At 42.7% G+C, this 19,624-nt stretch overlaps 1 protein-coding gene across 6 annotated transcripts in view; it reads right to left on the bottom strand.

The window, feature by feature from the left end:
• RBFOX2 (RNA binding fox-1 homolog 2) overlaps positions 1-19,624 on the bottom strand; it is a 171,951-nt gene that overhangs the window by 104,125 nt on the left and 48,202 nt on the right. Inside the window, exon 1 of one of the 6 annotated variants that reach the window (XM_064155354.1) lies at positions 7,031-7,836. The exons of 4 other annotated variants lie outside the window; for them this stretch is intronic. In XM_064155354.1, coding sequence (XP_064011424.1) covers positions 7,031-7,045 — 15 coding nt within the window. In that variant the 5' untranslated portion in view covers positions 7,046-7,836. Of the gene's footprint in view, positions 1-4,239; positions 4,330-7,030; positions 7,837-19,624 lie in introns of those variants that run through there. One more of the 6 variants, XM_064155351.1, reaches the window with a different exon arrangement.

Genomic DNA, 19,624 nt, shown 5'->3' with positions numbered 1-19,624 from the left:
CTGAAGAGGGAGAGGGTCTTTCTCGCACACCTGTTTGCAACAGCTAAAACAGCTGCACTGGAGAGCAACACTTCCCAAGCAGAGAAGCTGCAGAAAAGCATCTCTCGTTTCCACAGCACTTCTGAGTAATAAAGGTGTTTAAAAATCCCAGCTACACACATGCCACATGCGTTCCAGCAAAGTTTTTACTGCGGAAAAAAAATTTTCCCAACACTAACATTTTAAGATGCATTCAGCTCCCCAGTTCTTCAAAGGTGCCAAACTGATAGCCTCACCTATGCTTAATGTGCTTCTCCTTTTCAGCAGGGTGGGCTAAAAAGTAATTGGCATTCACTGCTCCTCCTCACTCAAGCAGCAGCCAAAAATCTCAATGTAATCAATCGAGGTCCGGGGAAAATAGCTGAAATTACTGCTGGATCCAGCAGGCTTCTGTGAGCAAAACTGCTCTGCCGTGTTACTGAGATGGTCCTAATGCAGCTACATACCCCACTTATGCTGTCAAACAGGCTTTGCCACCTTCCCGAGAGATGCTTCATCTCAGGAGGTGTGAGCAGCAGGGTTCTCCATCCAAAAGGTACACCATGAACTCAAGTAGACAACACTATAACGATGGAGGGTGAGATGAAAAAGGAGGCCATTACAACAGAAACAAAAAGTTAAAAAGCAGTGACAGCAAATAACATTGCACATGCTCTTATTTTCTAGCCACATATACATATTCAAATCCCAGTATTTTTCTGCACTGAAACTTTATTTCAACACTAGATGATTTATAAATTATTTTTAAAAGTACAGAGGAGTGTTCCAGTATCATCCTATGCCAGTTTCTTAAAGCATGATGAATAATAATCCCTATGAATATCTTTAAAAATTGTCATCTGGTCAAAATATTTTCACTTCATCATTGTCTAAATGTCCAAGATTCAATTAGAGCACTGCGTGGGGGACAGCATGTTTCATTTGAGGCAGAGAAAAACTAACTGCCTTTGCCCTGGATTCAGCTACAGACCCAAGAACCATCTGGTAAAAAACCAGCCAGAGCATTGTGCAGGCAGTATATTAGTCATGAGACGTAGGACTTTGAGAACAATGAAACCTAAATTTAAGGGACAGACAAGGGAAACTTAATTACTTGTTTAAGCCTCTTCACAGCTTTGAGGAATCTTTTAACACTTTCAGCAAAAGAATTCAACACCAGAGGGCACAGAGCACATCATCAATTGATTTCTTCATTTTCTGCAAGCCTGTTTTTCACTTCCAGCATGGAACTATCTGCACTGGTCCATCAGCACAGCCTGCCTCCCCAGTACACAGCCACAGGATGTGTCATATTGCCTTTGGTACAGAGTGCTATCCAGAGCTGTGGTACTGCAGACAGACTGTAGATCTTCCTCAAAACTGATAACTCCCTACAGAAGACATTTTTTCTGATCCTAGTCTAACTCAAACTAAAGCTGTACCCAGCAGCCCTCACTGAAGGACAAAGGGATCTCTTCCAGCCAATCACAGGAGACATTCAATCATACTTTTGGTTAAGCATAAACACATACACAGTTGATAGATACCCCAGTGACTGCTTAGATCTGTAGCAAAAAAAGCCATTCAAATTTAGGTCCACTCAAAGACCTTTCCTATACCATTGCCATAACCTTGGGACCTAGGACAAGGGTAAAGTTTTGGCATTGCTGGAATCAAGATCTGCAAACCACAGGACGTGCAGGAAACACAGATGTTCAGTCTCAGATCACTATTATCTGTGTTCTTCCTCAAGCTTTCAGCTAGAAATCAAAAAGGCTGAGGTTTATTCTCTTTCTTCCAAGATAAACAGGCCGTTTTGTAAAAAACTAACTTAAACAAGACCCACTCCCTGTCAGTCTTCCAAGACTTGAACAGGCTTACAGCAGAGTCCACTGGGCTCATTGATGTTTGAACAGGTGGGAATAGTGCAGTCAAGCAAAAGTACTACTGGAGAAACGCACACCAACTCAGACAGCCTACATCCCTCTCATTCTTTTGCTTAGACTCATCAAGGAAGGAAATGCCTGAATGTGATGACAATGTACTGGGCACTGATTTTACCTGGGTTTATATTAATGAAATGTAGCCTTCAGAACAGAGCAACCTGATTCTGAATCTCCCTTCTCTAATGGGAGATTATTTAATACCTTAATTTGACCATCTTAATTTGAAATGCCTTCTCTTTTTGAGCTGCACTGGGCTTTCTTGTCTCAGTAGTGACCTTGGCATCTTTCAAGATTACAGGCTTGCAGGAACATACAGCTGAAAAGATCACCTGGATTATCAACTCTAGTTCTCCAATCACACAGGCAGTTACGTTACATAATCTCCTTCACAAACTTCTTTCTGCCTCCCTTATTGCCAAAGCCTGTATAAGACCCCAGATGCAAAGAGATGCAAGTTGCTTTGTCACACTGGCCCCTACAGGAACACAATGCAGACACCCCCAAACCAGCTGTGCATGGAGCAGCTTGGGTGTGGAAGCATTATAACTATGTTCATGAGGTGCTGCACCAAAGCTAATAAAGCTTATCAAGCAGCAGAACTCATCATCTCAGTTGCAGTGATGGATGAACACAGCTGCATCACTTCTGGATTAAAGCTGCTACATATGCATGCCACAGTATGGCACCGCAGGGACTTGCAGGCTGGGGAACAAGCTTACAAGCTATTAGATTAGTGATTTTTGCATGAGTTCCATCTTATGACTTTCCAGGATTTTCCTGATCCAGACCAAGAATCCAAACATCAGTGTTTATAGTAACACAAAGTGCCTTTCAATTATGCAGAGAAATTTACCCAGACCTGAATTCTAGCATGCATTAAGAAAAGCTCTCCTGCACTCAGTCACATCTTAACCTCTCTTAATACTGACCATGCCATGCATGCACCTTTCACACACAGCAACTACACGTTCTCCATCCCATCAGAGCTTCAGTGGATGGCTGACATGTTTATTTGCCATTCCTACCAAACAGGTTCCAGCCAAAGACATACAAGCACAGCCAGACTTCTCCAGCAATAGCTGCCCCAGGCTTGGCACCAGAACAGAGCAGGGAGGCCATTTTCCCCAGAGAGTCACTTGCTTTGCTGTTATCAAATGCATGCTTTGACAACCACATCCTAATGGCCATACTTTCCACTGGCAATAGCTACCACTCATGAAAAAAACTCTAACAAATAATAGAAAGACATGGTGTGAGGAAAAGCATGTTGCTAAGACCCAAGTTTGGCAGCAGAGTGGGATTTCCAATCCCTTGGTGATAAAGCTGATGAGTTTGGAGCCTAGAGAGAAAAATTATGTCTGTGAATGCAAAGAGAGGCTTTCGAGTGACAAAAAGGCAAGCAAAAGGCAGGTCAAGAAGAAAACCAACAAAAATATTTCAAAATGAGCTTGGCAAGCTTACTAGCACTATTCTTGCTTATATGGTAGATAATTAGTGGGTCTAGGCAAGATCTTCCCTTTCACAGTGCTCTAGAGAAAGAAATCATTTCTAGCTGCAATAGGCAGCTCTCACAAACACTCAGCATGCACTCTGTACATGGCTGTGAGAAATGAGGAAATTATCTATACCCACTATAATCTTAGATCAGAGCGATGAATCCAATGCTCTCCTACCAGAAGCCTAGCAACAGCATGGACCTCCCCTACCTTGGTCCCTCCTGCCTTTGATAGTTTCAGCTGTCTTTGAGCAAAGGAGAAGGATGGTTGATAAATTGCTCACTAGGGCTGCTGCCCCTTCCTTTCAACCTTTCTTGTAACAACAGACCTCCAACAAGGCAACATTCATACATGCAACTCTCAGAACACATCATGCTCTTTAGAAAATACTTGGAATGAAATGACTCTAGATTATATCTTATGACTCACAGTACACAAAGATTCATCTGCTCATAAATGAAAGAAAAAGGGCTTTCTTATCCAGAAAAGTGTTGGACACTTTTCCCACACTCCACTCCTGGCTGTCACCAACAGAACATGTGCCCCTGCACTATCAGTGCACAACTCCCTCCAAGTAAATACCCTCTCCCCTTTGTAGCCCAAATCACTCCATGTCCCATCCAGAGAACTGACAACTAGGAGCCCTCTTGAGCAATTTAGGGAGCCCAGACAGATGCAGGCAAACAGCATCAGTGAAAGAAGAGACCAAATCAGATTTAGATGGTCCCCTACAAACACCTGCAAAACCAGAACTCATATATGTAAGGCAAAGTACTCACCTTGAGTTTTAACACACAGAAGATCAGATGTGTGAACCTGAACATCAGAAAGACTACCACACTGTCTCTGCTTCAAAAACTTTATACAGCTGGACCCTACACAATAACAGTGTTAAGATAAATAGTCTCTCTTGATATTTAATGGCACAGCTAGTCTGCCGCCTTCACTTCCTTCACAATGCCAAGCATTAGGTCATCACAACAGATATTTTAAGTTTACCACTCTACAGCTCTCCACAGCCCACAACTCCCTGCAGCCTACAAGGCCCTCATTTAAGAAGATCCTGCAACAAGTTCCACCTGAAGGAATACAGTTCAGCAAGCAGGAATGTCAGTCTGAACCATGGCTACGCCACCACTTCATTTCAGAGACAGCATTATAACCAGGGACTGTGATCCTGCAGGTAACCTGTACTTTGGGGTTCAGTATCCACATAGTACTACAGTTACAGAGGAGGAAGCATTCTCCTTTTTACTTTGTTATTTGTCAAATGTGACAGCATTCAATATTGCACAATCTCTTCAAGGAAGATAATTCGGTAACATGCACCTCGGGGGGATGGGGGAGAGAAACATTATGGTTGCTGTGGGAACCTTAATTCTGGATTTCAGGACTTGCATATTTAAAGCCTCAAATTTAACATTGCATTAATGTAGCTTCATGCATTGAATTAAGGAATGACTCAGTACCAATCTCCATGCATCTACTTTAGTCCTGATGTTCCAAGGACAAAAGGCACTGAACAAAAAAAAACACAGTAGAGGAAATGAGGAAGGGATGGGGGGGAAATCTGTGAGCAGGGAAGGAAGAAACCAGCACAACCAAGGCATGGTAAACCCCCCCATCAAACCCGATCTGTCACTTGGGGCCTGTTGTTCTCATCACTAAAGGTTATGCATCCCATTAGGATACAGACAGCTTAAGGTAGACACAAATGGGCACAGAGGAAGAGGTTCCCGAAAGAACTGAGGAAGGGAAGATTCCCTGAAAGTATTATGGTAACCTCTGCTGAGAAGGGAAAGATCATATGCAGATAGCACAAATTCACTAATTTTTTTTAATTATCGTGGCACAACGCCCAGGTGATGCCCTTAAAACCTCTTCAGCTATTCAAGCATTTAACCTTTCTTTCCCTCACCTTTCTAAAGTTTAACTGCAACACGAGCACAGCAACAATGCTGCCCGGAGTTTAGGGTGCAGGCAGAAGCTGCAACCCATGGAAGTCTTCATTTGTCAGAAAGCTTCCCAAAACTCAATCCTCTTTTAACAATCCACAACAGCGCTTCACCTTTTGTGCCAAAGCCAATCTTGACACAGGCTGACACCACCACTTCATACTCCAGTGCTCAGCACCCCTCACCAGCAGGAGGAGACAAGACAGCAGGGCAATTCTTCTTGGCTCCCACACTCCAGCATCCTCTGCATTTCAGTAGGGGAAGGAACATCTCCATTGTTTACTGCTTATCTAAAATCAGCAGCAGCATGGCTGAATGACTTCTCTTCTTACTCCACCTACCAAATGAAGCACAAATCTTAGCTGAGCCATGGGGCCTGCCTAGCCTTTCTCACTAAAAACTGGCACCCCAGTTTGGGGTCCTGCATACCAGGCTGGGGAAGGGGGGAAGTGAGGATGGTACAAAGAGCATAGAAGGTGGACAAGCAGAGAAGGTAGATGTGCCTGCCAGCAGGGCCTGTGGGGTGAAACCAGGCAAGTGTGCATACCCCAGCACAGAATCAAGTTACCCTGCAACAAAGATCGTGTGTGTATGTGCACAGGAGGGAAGTCAAATCCTTCTGCCCAGGTTCCAAGGCTTGCTTTGTTGCTAAAATAAACCAGTGTTTGTTCCTGGGAGCGATGAGGAGCTGGAGTCTAAGAAGCAGCAACACTAAGAGTGGCCACCTTCAGGTTATGAACAGATTTGGGGGGCAGGGGAAATTAAGGGGAGGAGGAACAACAAACTTGGGAACTGATTATTCTTCATCCCATGTATCTAGGTAAGGAACCCAAGGACAAACTGCTGATCTTAAGGGTGCCCAGGAACAGACAAAACTACACATAGATAACTAAATGAGCAGCCTAACAGCCAACTGCTCCAGAGAAAATTCCAGTCCTTACTCAAAGGCTGAAAATACATATACATTTATATATGAATTTACTTTGCTTGCTGGAGCTATATAACACTTCATACAAGTTTTTCCTGACATTATTTTCCATACTCCACCAGAAACTCAAGTAACTGTGTCACTTCTGAAAAAACAACCTTACATGCAGCTTCTGTCGAAACAGCTTCTTCTCCCACCCCCAAAGCCCCAAACTGCAAAACTATTCACTGCTTCTCTCTTAACCTTCAGTCACTACAGATCCCATTCAGCAGCACTCCTCCTCTACCTGAGATGTCTCTCAGAAACAGCAAAATCCCATAATGTAGAGGCACATGGAAACAGTCTTATCAGTGAAAAAAAAAAATATATACACACACACACACAGAGGTCTCACAGATGGCAGTGAGCACCATTATACCAAACCTGTTTTTTTTCCAAGGCACCTGAGCAAAACTGTTTTCTTCAGAGGAACTTAGAAACTTCAAGAAAAGCCTGCTCAAGACCCAGTTAACAGGACTTGCTCTAAATATTATTTTTCACAAGGGAAAACTACAGCCCCCTCTGTGTAGAGGCTGCAGAGAGCTAAACCCAACAGCGAAGGCCGCTCACTTTAGTGCAGAGTCCTTCAGCTTTCCATTCCTTATATGTGCAAAGTGTGCAAGCCCTCACACACGCTTCTCTACTCACCCAGAGGTACATCATGTTAGTCTGGGTCCTTCAAACCCAGCAGTGCAATGATCCGGCAATGCAAAAGGCACTTCAGTAAGACTGTCGAGACCGAGGTTGGTTGAGGTGGGTTGTGGTGGTGGGTTGGCTTTTTGTTTTGGTTTTTTTTTTCAAGAAAAAAAATATCCAAACGCCTCAGTTTGAGGCTTAGAAAGCGTCTCGCCTCCTCCACCCCCCTCCTCCAGCTCTGGCTGCTCGGCACTCTTCTCTCGCACTTAATCTCTCCCTGGGAGTTCCCAGCCCCGTGTGTCTGTACTGGCGTGCACAGCACACACTCTGCATTCGCCTCCAGGGAATTTCTCTCTGTCATTCTGCTTCTAAAAACACAATCTCGGCCTCACAAGATTCTTGCAAGAGGCAGGGATGGGTGGGGTTAGTAATAAATGCAGTCCGGCTCCCAGCACCAGAGCATGCTTCCTTTAGAAAAGGGACATGAATGAGGCAGAGCTTTGTCCTGCAAAGTCACTGGGGCTGACGACTCGTTCCCCCCCACCCGCTAATAGCTTCTCCAGGAATCATCCACAAGCGCAGGAGCCGTGCACGGTGGCACTAGCAGGTGCTGCGCATCTTCATCTACCCCATTAGACAAAAGCCAAAATTTGGTCACAATTCGGTAGTTGTATTTAATCATTAATGACTGACAAGCACCGAGGAGCACAGCTAGGGGGATCTAGAAGCTAAGGAGAAAATCCGTGGTGTGCCAGCCACCTTGAGGCTCCCTCCCGCAGCAGAAACAACCAGTGGCGTCGTCAGCGTGCGCCAGGGAGGAGAAACGACCCGCAGATAAAGGAGTTAATCTGCTTGCGCAGGTGGCTCTGCATGAGTATTTTACAGACTTGCATACTGCTGAAGGGAAAGCAGCAGCTGGCTCCGGTTTCCCTGAGCCTATCGGGTTCCCACTTGCCTGGAGGCAGCTTCCCCCCAAGTCTGACTGGAGCAAGCACCCTCACAGCCTTGTACTCCTAGCCTGCTCCAATTTCAGGTTTGCAAAGCTCTGTCAGTGGGGTGGCAGACCCAGTAAAGACAGGCTGAGCAAAAGACATTCGTCCCAGCTACCTCGACAAGCTGCAGCAAGCCCTTCCCCACATGAGCCAGTGCTCGTCCCATCCCCCATGCCCGATGCCACAGGACGAGTGTCACCTCTCATCTCATTAATCAGTTAAACCACCCTTCCAAACTAGGAAAACTGGTTTCTCGCCCCCTTCCTTTTCCACCTCAAGAAGAAGAATCAACTTCCCTCGCTGGGCTCCAAATGATAAGTTAAAATTTGCCTCTTCTCCAAGGGGGAGAGTGGGGGAGGGAAAAAAAAGTACATAAAAATCATGTTTTCATTGAGGCACCGTCTCCTTGGAAATGAGTTTTAACGAAATATTTTTATCTCGGCTATAGATAGATACAGAAATGGTGCCCTTTCATATATCACCTCTTCTCTCGTTACTTTCAGATAACTCAAGCACAGCCGAGCAGGCTGGAAGCAAAGCAAGCAGCCATGCAGCCTGCTGCGCTCCACCCACAAGTCAAGCCCTGTCTGTGTGGGGCGACAAATGGATGTGGCTCCTGTCGCAGCGAGCACTCCCCAGGCTTCCCTTACCTTCAGCAAGTCACAAATGCACCCCAGGCCAGGCGTGTCCGAGGAACAGGCACAAACACATGGGATGCTGACGAGCTTTAAGCAAATACGTGGCTGTCACTGCAGTCCAGCATAAAAACTTGGAGTCACTGTGACCAGGATCGTAGCCGCAGCGATAGGCTCAGAGACAGGCAGAATGCCACTTAGCTTTTCAGATAGGAAAACTACAGCCCTGCTGCTCAGGGGAAGGAGAAGAAGCCCCAGTTCAGGAGGCTCAGATATTACACGGTCAACTACAGCATCTATTGGGCCCTCCCATCTATTGTCACCTTTCAACACAATGGGTCAGGTTGAGAGGGTGAAAAGCAATGTTCCTGAAAATCACTTATTGCACCAAAGCCCATGCATCACAGACTCCAAAGAGCAGAGCATGTGAGCTATAAACCTGTTCTCAAATGCTCCAAGAAGAGCAAAACAGCAGCAGTGTTGACATTTGCACCAGGGATAGACACTTCAGTTAACATTTCAGCAGCAGGGTCACACCAGCAGCAGCTACTAGTTCAGTCAGCCTGCACACTCAGCCAGATACTTCTGCACCAAATAATCTTGATAGCATTTTCAAATCCAGAATCCCAACCCAAAACTGATCTTACTGTAATTTTAAAGCTGAGATTCTTTGTATGAAGAGGAGGAAGTGAGAAGACATGCAGACCAGGTGAACGAGCCCAAATAAACCCTGATTCAAATGTTTTTCCACAAAACACCTGGAAATGATGAATGCTTAAAACTAAGCTGAAGTGAACAACAAGCTCCCTAATAAAAGAAAATAAAAGAAAACAAACAAGCAAAAAGAAAGCAAGAAAATAAAAAAACTCTCCTTCTTTAGGTCAATTCTCCATGGGAAAGGAAAAAAAAAAAATAAAATCTTTCAGAATAAAGCTGTTTCCTAATTTCAACAATTTCAGTCATCCCAGCAAGGCTACAACTGGACAGGTTGCATTCAACCAAATTGAAACAAACCTTATGAACTCTCCTCAAATCATCCAAATACTGGCTTGAACTTCATTTGCCACTGTTGCTGCTAGGCCATCATCTCCTTACAGAAGGCATATAGGAGACCCTGGAGCACTTTCTGATGAAGCACAAAGCAGGTTTCTCAATGCTTAGTATTTTTAAGCAGTGAGAGGAATACCCCACCAGTCAGGAAACGATGCTATGGGATGCCTCTAGAGGCACCACTGCCCTGGTGCTGCCCAAAGGTTCAAAACACTACTAAGAATATGAAGTGCACAGCCAGGACTAGCCACAGTTGCATACAGTACTGGTGGCAGTAGGGTAACCATGTTAGCCTTGGATTATAAACGAGAGAAAGATTTACTTGGCTGATATAATTATGTGGGAGGAATAAGAATGAGATGAGCTATTAGACCTTAAGATTTTATTCAGATTATAGAGATTTCCAACTACATTAGCTGGTATGTAAAATATATCAATAAAAGATGTTAGGGTTTTTTTCTGGAAAACTTATCCTAGGAAAACACAAAATATTCTGTAAGTAGTGAAATGCCTACAGTATGTTAATAGGACTAATTAAAAATAAAAACACAACTCCAAAGATAGACATGACTAAGACAGGCTTCTGAAACAGGTGGCTAGAATCCTCTGAAAATGCTTTGTCTTGATCCTAACAATGGTGCTTTACAGGATATATGTCAGGGAACTTGGAAGGCTGCTGTGTGTGGAAATACACATGAGCTCCTAGGGATTTTTTTCCCATCTCAAAAAGGATTAAAAGCAGAAAGGAAAAGATTTAAAAATTAATATATACTGAGCTAAGAGAAAAATGTTCAGAGAGCTGTAGCCTAGTGGTCCCTCTTCTCTAATGGCAGGCTGTTGTGTAAATCAAAGTGAAAGAGGAAGAAAGCTGTCTGCAAAGATATTAATGCTTGTTAGAAAGGTAAGGAAGGTCTTAGTAAGTAACAAAAGGGAAAGAGACAAAAGGGAACAAGTAATCACCTATTTAATATTGTATTATTTTGCAAAATAATAGGCACTGGTAAAACAGAAAAAAAAAATCTACCTGCTTCTGTGCCAGTATCAAAAGCTTTAATTATATAGATGAAAAAATGTAGCTGCTCAGTTGTGTGCATTAATTCAAGCCAAGTATGTAAGTTTCTAAAGAGCCTAACACTTTAAAAATTGTTTACAAAAATTTCTAGCCTATTTAGGAAAGATCTGAGTGAACAAATGGGAAATAGGTATGGCACAGTTTCAAACTGACATTATCTCTTTCTAGCTGATTGTGTCTCAGAGGCATATGATTTCAAACACTCAGGGATTAACATTCTAGCAGATAAAGCTCAAGACAGGGTACAAGCTGGTGTGTCTGCTACATATTACTGAAGTCACATTAGATAGCACACAGGATGAGTGGCTAGCTAAGCACCTCTTCATAGCAGAGGGAAAAACCCATCTGATCAAGAATTTCAAATGCAGAAGGCATAGGGGGGCTAATGCCAGAGAACACCCTTGAAATTTCTAAATTACAAAAAATAATTTCTTAGCTCAAGGAGTGTTGCATTGAAAATGAGCAACTCCATTTCAGATTCCACCTTGACAGAAAAATCAATTGTAAAAATAGAAATTAGCAGCAGCTTAGATTAAAAAAGAAGTAAAAAGTGTGATAATTGCTTCTGGAGAATAGGGACCAAACCTATGTATCTAAGGACATTCTTGGCATCCAGTGGGACCAGAGGTACATTGGCATATTTCTTCTGGACAGGCAGATTGTTTAACTGGCCTTCCCTATTACATCCCTGCACTTGAACGCTTGAATATATCCTATCAAGTGGAAAAAAAGAACAGCTGAGAGAAGGAAATGGAAATCAAAATAGGAAGGGGAAAAAATAACATTTGCAAGGGAATTCTAACAAGTGAAATCCAGGAAGTGAAATCTACAGAGATGGAAGATGATACTGAATTTTTCAAAGTTTCTCAAGAACAGCAGCCCCAGCAACTGCATGAACTTGCTACTAGGGGGAAAAGGTAGAAACATCCCCAATACTGAAGAGTCAAAGCATTCAATATGTATTTCTGTTCTATATTTGGATAAAAGTCAGATGTTGTAGTCTGTGATAACAAAATCCTTTCTGTTCCAGCAACAACTGAAGAAGATGTTCCAACAGCTATCCAACTAACAGCACTGTCGTCCTCCTATCTAGCTTGAGCTTACAAAGGGGAGGGATGTCACCAGATAACAAGTGTTTTAACCAAACTACAGCTGTGAACACAGAATCATAGAACCAATTAGGTTGGAAAATATCTCTAAGATCATCAAGTCCAACCATTGACCTAACACCACCACGGCCATTAAACCACATCCCAAAGTGCCATGTCCATACATTTCTTAACACCCCCCTGGGCAGCCTCTTCCAATGCCTGACCACATTTTATGTAAAGAATTTTTTCTTAATATCAAATATAAACTTTCTCTAGCACAACTCCAGGCCATTTCCTCTCATCCTACCACCTGATGCTAGGGAAAAGACACCTATCCCCACCTCACTACACCCTCTTTTCAGGTAGTTATAGAGAGCAATAAGGTCTCCCCTCAGCCTTCTCTAGACTAAGCAGTTCCAGTTCCCTCAGCCACTCCTCATAAGACCTGTTCTCCAGATACTTGCCCAGCTTTGCTGCCCTTCTCTGTGCATGTTCCAGCATCTCAATGTCTTTCTTGTAGCAAGAGGCCCAAGACTGAACATGGTATTTGAGATGCAGCTTCACCACTGCCAAGTACAGGGGCACAATCACTTCCCTACTCCTGTTGGCCACACTATTTCTGATGCAGATTAAGATGCTGTTGGTCTTTGTGGCCTCCCAAGCACACTACTGGCTAAATGTTCATACATACTCAGAAGTGGACACTCAGGAAGGCCTACAGTCTGCATTGAACTGCATGACCTGCTTTTTCAGCTCTACTAAGCTCTAACTACAGTACTAACATTAAAACTGATGTAAGGTTGAAACCACAACTGTGATGCAGTGACATTCTCCAATTCAGGTGTTTGTTGGAGCCCATCCTCTTCACGTCCTGCTGCTGCTCACTAAGCTTAGTATCAGGAAAGAAGTGTTACCACTGAAGCCACTAACAGCAATTTTTGCAGCATCTGTTTTTTCCTAGAAGCATCCAGGTGGGAACTCTTAAGCAAAAAAATGAAGTAGGGAGTTTGATAACAGGAATTTTGCAGACCAAAGATGCAGATGGAAGGTCTCAGATAAGGGAGCACCAACTTAGTTGTGCAACTGAACACAACTGGGAGAACATTTGGGTACATGAATGAAAAACACTGATTATAGAAAGACCTAATCCTGATGTTTAATAAGGCTCCCTGGCCACCTCTCCTGTAAAACAAAACCATAAAATATTTTTTTTAAACAGCCTAAACTCTAAAATAAGATTAAATTCTTTTGTGGTTAATAAGTGCTATTAAATCTATGTGTTCCCCCTCACTGTGCGGCTTTCCTTAGCTGAAAAGTGAGGAGGCACTCTGAGGTTTTGGGGCAGGCTGGAGAGGAAAGTTTCATTTCAAATCAAAGTAAACAGTTGTTCTCACAGCCAAGAGACAGACAATCTTTCACATTTAATGCAGAAGGTAGATTCAGACTAAGGATAAAGACTTAATCATTGTGCCACTATGATAAATACTTCAAGAGCCATCTACAAATGGTCTGACTGGAGATGAGAAGGGAGATATGCTCTGCAGCACTAAGCAAAGTTTCTTCAACTAGGTGGCTGCTTTCCAGGGCTCATCTGGCTCTAGCAGGATGTTCCTGCAAGACAAAAGGGGAATCAGGCTCCCACTAACTGAGGGGCTTGGGCATGCCTTGTGTCTTGGGTTTATTTTTTTCAGTTTGGTTGTTGGGTTTTGGATTGTTTGTTGGTTTGTGGTGCTCTTTGTTTGTTTTTTCAAAGATTGGAGATGGGGCTGGGAGCTACCTTGGGAAAGGCAAGGAAGGCAGCCCTGGGCACACATGCAGTTCCTATGGAAATAAGATCTTCTTTGAGGTTGCTTTACACCTTTGGGTGCCACTGGAGACTACCCTGCTGGCAGAGTACTGCTCATTTGCAAAGCCTCCCTCCACTCAGGATCCCAGCAATCTCTCTGATTATCTGAATTTCTGTACCACAAAGTAGATTTCCTCTCAACATCCAAAAGGATTCCAGGAATCTTCGTTCTGCATTATCTTATTTGTGAAAGGAAGCAAGAATACAAAGTGCACACAACGTACCACCCAGAAAAATACCACAATCTCTTTAGATATTTTGCCAAGCAAAGAAGCCAAACATCGGCATATTACAGGAAAAAAAGAGCTTTTTGTTACAGAGCAAGCCCACTTGATTACTGGAAAACTGGATTCCCTATTCTCTCTCCTGCAGGTACACTTGTGCTACACAGCAAGGGGCTTCTGAAAAGAGATTACCTATTTAAAAGCAAACTATCAAGGGCTTTCTCTTCCACACACTAACAAAAAACAGAAAGACTGAAATGACAAAACATGTTGACATGAAAACAAACCCAACAGTTTTCAGTGACTGTCCTGCTAAGGCTTCACAAAGTAATTAAACGTTAAGATCTCAATTCACAGGCTTACCATTCAGAGCTAGTTTTAAAAAAATAGGAAATGAGTACCAAGAAAAGCTTTTCAGACTTTGTTTGGGATTTTCCCTCTCCTCACAAGTGTGCTCATGAGCACTAATTCTGGAAGGCACTGTCAGTCCTTTAAGAGAACTGCAATAAGCTCACTAACTAGGAAAGGTATTTTTCTGAAAATCTGTTCCCAGACAAAAATACACCCACATATCAACAAAACTAAAGCATGAAGCCAGAGAATTCACAGTTTAAACATTCAAGAGCATGCAAACAGGAATTCTGTAAGGAAGGAATTCTTAAGAGCTTGAGTATACTGGTTTGGGCATTCATTTGCAGAACAAAATGGTGATGCAACTGCTCCCCAGATATAGCAAACCAAAGTTTGGGCAGCCAAGTGGGAAGTCTCGTGAATTACAGCTGCGAGCTTACCACGGCAGAACAGGAGGGAAGTTTGCAATCCTCAAAATACCTTCTGAGGACAAGCTAGGCAACCTAGGATCTGCAGAAGAAAAAGCATCTCTGCAGCTGTGTTGCCACTTCAGACTTGATTTTCAAACTTTGTTTTCCCCATTCTATCACACCTGGATCTAGTCTGAAGTCCAAACTGAACTGGTGCATAGCAAATATATTTAGAGAGATTCAGAATAGGCTCTAAAGCTGGTATGTAAATAAAACAACAAAACAAAACAAAAACACCACCACCACCAAACTATTAGCTGCCTTAATATCTTCACAAATAATGTCCAGAGAACAAAGTTTCATCTCCCCTCAACCTTTCCATGAAGTAGCAGAAAGATTTAAAAATAGACTTTTGATGGAATGTACTGTGTAGTGTCAAATGAGGAGCACAATATCCAGCTGAATTGATAAAGGACAGAACAGTTCTCTATGCCCTAGACTTACTTGTCAGTGCTAGAGAGGGTGTTTATTTGGTTGCAGATTTTGAAGAGGTTGTCATGACTAAAAGAATGCAACTCAGCTCTTATGTCAACAATTCATCTCTTTATGGTCTACAAGGGAAGCCATACCAAAGGATGGACTGATGGTGTCCAAGTGTTATCCCATTTGAGGTGTGGGATTTATGTGGCAAGACAGAGAATGCTTCAAATACCTCGTAACAGATCTACAGCATTATTACACCATTTCTTGTCTCCATGCTTAACATAACAAGTGGCTGTACCATTTCAGCAATTCATCAGCACAGCAACGACCCAGCAAATTGAGAAAAATTATGAAGATGAGAGGATTGCAACAGTGGAAAAAGGAGAAGACAGGGCATAGCTCTCTTCCTTGGACCAGACAGGGGTTGATTAATACACTGAAACTTTGGCTTAGGCCCATTGCTGAGAAAGGGGAATACAGAGAGAGAACAATACAATCATGCAGAAAGAGACTCCTTCTGGCTTGTTTGTGCAAAGGAAGGTTAACAATGTTAGCAAGTTATTCAGGAAGTAATGGATACCCTCTTGCCCTGAGCAAATTCCTTTTCAATAACAGTAGTAATTTCCTAGGCAATACAACTATATCAACGTATAATGGCTGTTATATTTATCCACAGAAGCCCTGTACTGCTGGGATCTAATTTACTACAGCATAAAAAGCAGTTTACAAATCCTGTGAAGTTGCTAGAGACAGGAATAAGATTCTATCTTGTACCACTTTGTCTGAAGACTAGGTTTAACATCCCCTTTTAAGAGTATAAAATGCATTCTCTCCAACTTAGAAAGACTCAAAGACTAATAAGCCCCAGAAGCAGACTGCAAATACACCTATGAGAGGAAAGAAATCAGCTTAACAAATACTACACTGTGCACATGAGGTTTTTTTAATCAGTATTGTCACAGCTACTTTATTCCTTCTTTGATTCAAATAGCATTCTTTCATTTGACTCTGAGAAGAAAAACAGTCCATGACATAACCTAGAAGCTTTACGTACCTAATGAAGACAGAATAGCTGAATGCCTGAAACATGGCTTCACTGTGAGAAATGGCACAAGCATGTAATCAGCAGAGAAATGGCTCCAGATGATGAAGAGTTAACCGACAAACACTGAGTGACATCTCCTGAGGAACAACAAAACTAAGTTGCTAAATGGTTTTGGTGGAACACAGCATCAACCTGTGGTATGCAAGGGTGCATAGAAAGAGACCAAACATGTGTCAGGGGACCGCAGATATTTCCATTATGAAACCATAGTAAGAAAATCCAGGCAAAATTGCCATTAAGAGAATCAAGAGCAAAATATTTCAACAGGGTATTGGCAGTTGTCAAACCACATAAAGGAACAGCAGACTGCTCAAATGTAAAATGCATTAATAAAGCATAAGACAAGAGGCATCAATAGATATAAAACACAGAAGATTACTAGAGGATAGAAATGCTACTGCAAGAATTTAGTTATAGAACACAACATCTCCAACTTCAATTGACAACGATCAGCAAAGGTCAGCTGTCAGAAAAGCAATTCTGCTTCTGATCTCATTCTGAGCAAATCATACCTGTGCCACCACCATCTAGCTGGATTGTTTTCTTGGCTGCAGCAAACAGCTTCCTCCATCTGATGGGTTCCTCAGGAAATCATGAGCATAAGACAATTTAGAAATGCATGTGTATGTAAAGACTGACTGCACTACTTGTTTCCTGCTTTATAAACAAAAGGTACTCCATTCTTCAAAGTCTTTTTTGTGGATATATTTAACATGGGACTCCCAAGAAGACATGCAGATAGATACCCTCTATCTTCTAATGAAGCATGTTGCCACTCTGCAGATTCACATGCAATAAGTACTGGAAAACAGCCAGAGTTTGCAACACGGGATGGTGTTCCAACAAATTCAGGTGTTTCTTGCTACCTGTGTCAACTGATGAACTTGAATCTAGAGGATTCTGGCCCTCGAAGGTGCAGACCAGAAGTGAACCTGGGTATTCATCACCACTGCAGTCTGTGGGGTACAAACATACTGCAACCCTCAAACACCTTAATCTCAGCTTGCATTAAGGTTGTTCCACATTCCTTTCTTTCTCCTACACCCTGCTACAACACCAAAAATGTACCTTACATTTCAATCTGATGTTCTTTTTTTTATCAGTTCCAAACGAAAATCAGACCCTCCCATAAGAGACTGACTGCAGCTTTCTTACTCTTGTGATTGCTTTCTGAAACAAGCAAACCAAATAAGCAACAGCTTGCTGGCATTTGTTTTAGATGAGGTGAATGGTATGAAGTAACTATGGCCAGTCAAGACGTGCAGTTTTTGTGCCTTAGGTCCAACTTAACACATTCTCATCTTAGCTTAACCCAAATTGAAACTTTACACTGTAGCCATAACATTCAACTACTGTTCCTGCCAGTACTCACTTTGATAGCAAAGTAACCATCAACACCAACGTATTAAATTTCTCCCCTTTTCCAAATTCTCAGAAAGCAGCAGTGCTCAGACCAATCTTTTTTTCATCCTGTGTGACCTGAAGAACAAGTTTCCCTCTCAAATCAAGGCCTCACTATGGTTATCTAATACTAGTGTCTCTACAAACTGCATTAGGCATGTCCAGAAACCTCAAAATATGTACATGGATAGTCAGCTGTATCCTAAGTCTGAAGGAAATCAAATACTCAAAATCGTGCTCAATATAGTTAAGTTTGGCCTTTAGGTAGAGTAGACCAGTAAAAACATATTACACAGTGATAAGATTAATTCTTGAGTGAAATTCAGAGGGTTGGCTCTATCTGTCTATTGTGCCTGTGTATTTTAAATTATTTCAGAGGCTATCATTCTTCCTGTGCTCTCCTCCACGGCAGCAGCTGCTCAAGAAATAGAGCAGTTCTCTGTCTGGGGTGAAGCTGGAAGCAACTGGGGACAATGTTGCTGTCAGAGTTCAGCTCCCAGATCTGAAATGGCATTCTACTAGAAATACCAAAGAGCCTAAATTTGGCTACATATACTGGGGGATGTAAGATATCTCTATCTCAGCTTTCAACAGAAAGCTCTGGAGTCTCATGACATTTACTCCTTTGGCCCCTGTCAGTCTTCCTCCAGACCCTGCAAAGGATTGGAGCTAGTTGCCATAAATGGCTGAAAAACAAGATGTTCTCCAAGCACTTGGAATTGAGGAGCACTGTTTTAGCTTAGGGAGACCATGGCAAGGAGCCAGGGTGACAGGTGCCCCAGAAAAAGAAATTATGATCAAACTGTTGCCAACATTAGCCACTGCTATCCTCTTGACTTGTAAGAAAGGGTAGCTCGTATTTTCCAGATGTCAAGAACAATGGACTGGAAAAGGTGAGGATGTGTTTTGCTGTTAGTACCTGAAGTCTCTCCTCAATAAAATCCAACTGTGAAGGAATTTCAACAAATCTCATCAGATACAATCCTACTGGTAAACCTTTTTTTAGGCTTGGCAACAAGCACAGCTCAGTGGTGCTGTGGCAACAAAGCACAGCTCATCACAGCCTACAGGCACCGAAGGAGTTAAACCCCCAGATTCATGCTAAAACTGCCAAGAGCTACAAACTTCTCCTGTGTGGGCGGCAGCAACTAAATCCACTCCCCGACAATTGGCTGGCCTGTGGAAAGAGAGGTGGGAAGGGACAGGTCATGGGGGACAACCCCCCCAAGTAAATAGCAGCACAACATCTGCTCAGGTTTTCAGCTAAATACCAGTGAGACATTTCTCTTCATTTTATCACCAGCCTCCCGAGACAGCAGCCTCTGACCTTTATCAGGAAGAGCACCCTTGTCCACTAATCACTGACTTCCTGGAAAATGCAATCTAGCCTGCAATTAATACAGAGAAGGAGAAGAAAAAACACAAGGGAAAAAAACCAAAAAGCTTCACAACATCGAATTACCACTGCAATATTCTTAAAATACATCTTCCAACAAAATGGCAGAAGAATTCAAGCATGTTCTCACAAGCCATCTTGCTCCCACTAGCATCAGTTAACTCATTCAAAAGATTTTTCTCACCTCTCCCCCCACCAAAAAATCATGCCCCACCTCCTCCTCCAAAAATCTTGTTTTGCAGATGTTGCCTGCAGCAGCATAGTTTCTTACTGTGAAAGCTTCAACACAGGTGTGCAGAGCATGACCTGGGCAGAATTACATGTGCCATTTCCACTGGGAAATCTAAGAGACTTATTAAGCCAGGACAGTGCCGATTAATCTACTAATGGAATGAATCGAAAGTGTGTTCCTGGCCCTTTCCCCTTCACATCCCAAAGCCTCAGGGGAGCTGAAACCATCTGGCAAATGCCTGCTCCGAGCAATATTATGCTACTGCTGGAAATACCTCTCCCTTAATACCGAGAAGAATGAAACCATCTTCTATCCACC

The sequence above is a fragment of the Pogoniulus pusillus genome, chromosome 15, assembly GCF_015220805.1.
Source record: "Pogoniulus pusillus isolate bPogPus1 chromosome 15, bPogPus1.pri, whole genome shotgun sequence".
Taxonomy (NCBI): domain Eukaryota; kingdom Metazoa; phylum Chordata; class Aves; order Piciformes; family Lybiidae; genus Pogoniulus; species Pogoniulus pusillus.
This window is presented reverse-complemented; position numbering and strand designations above follow the sequence as displayed.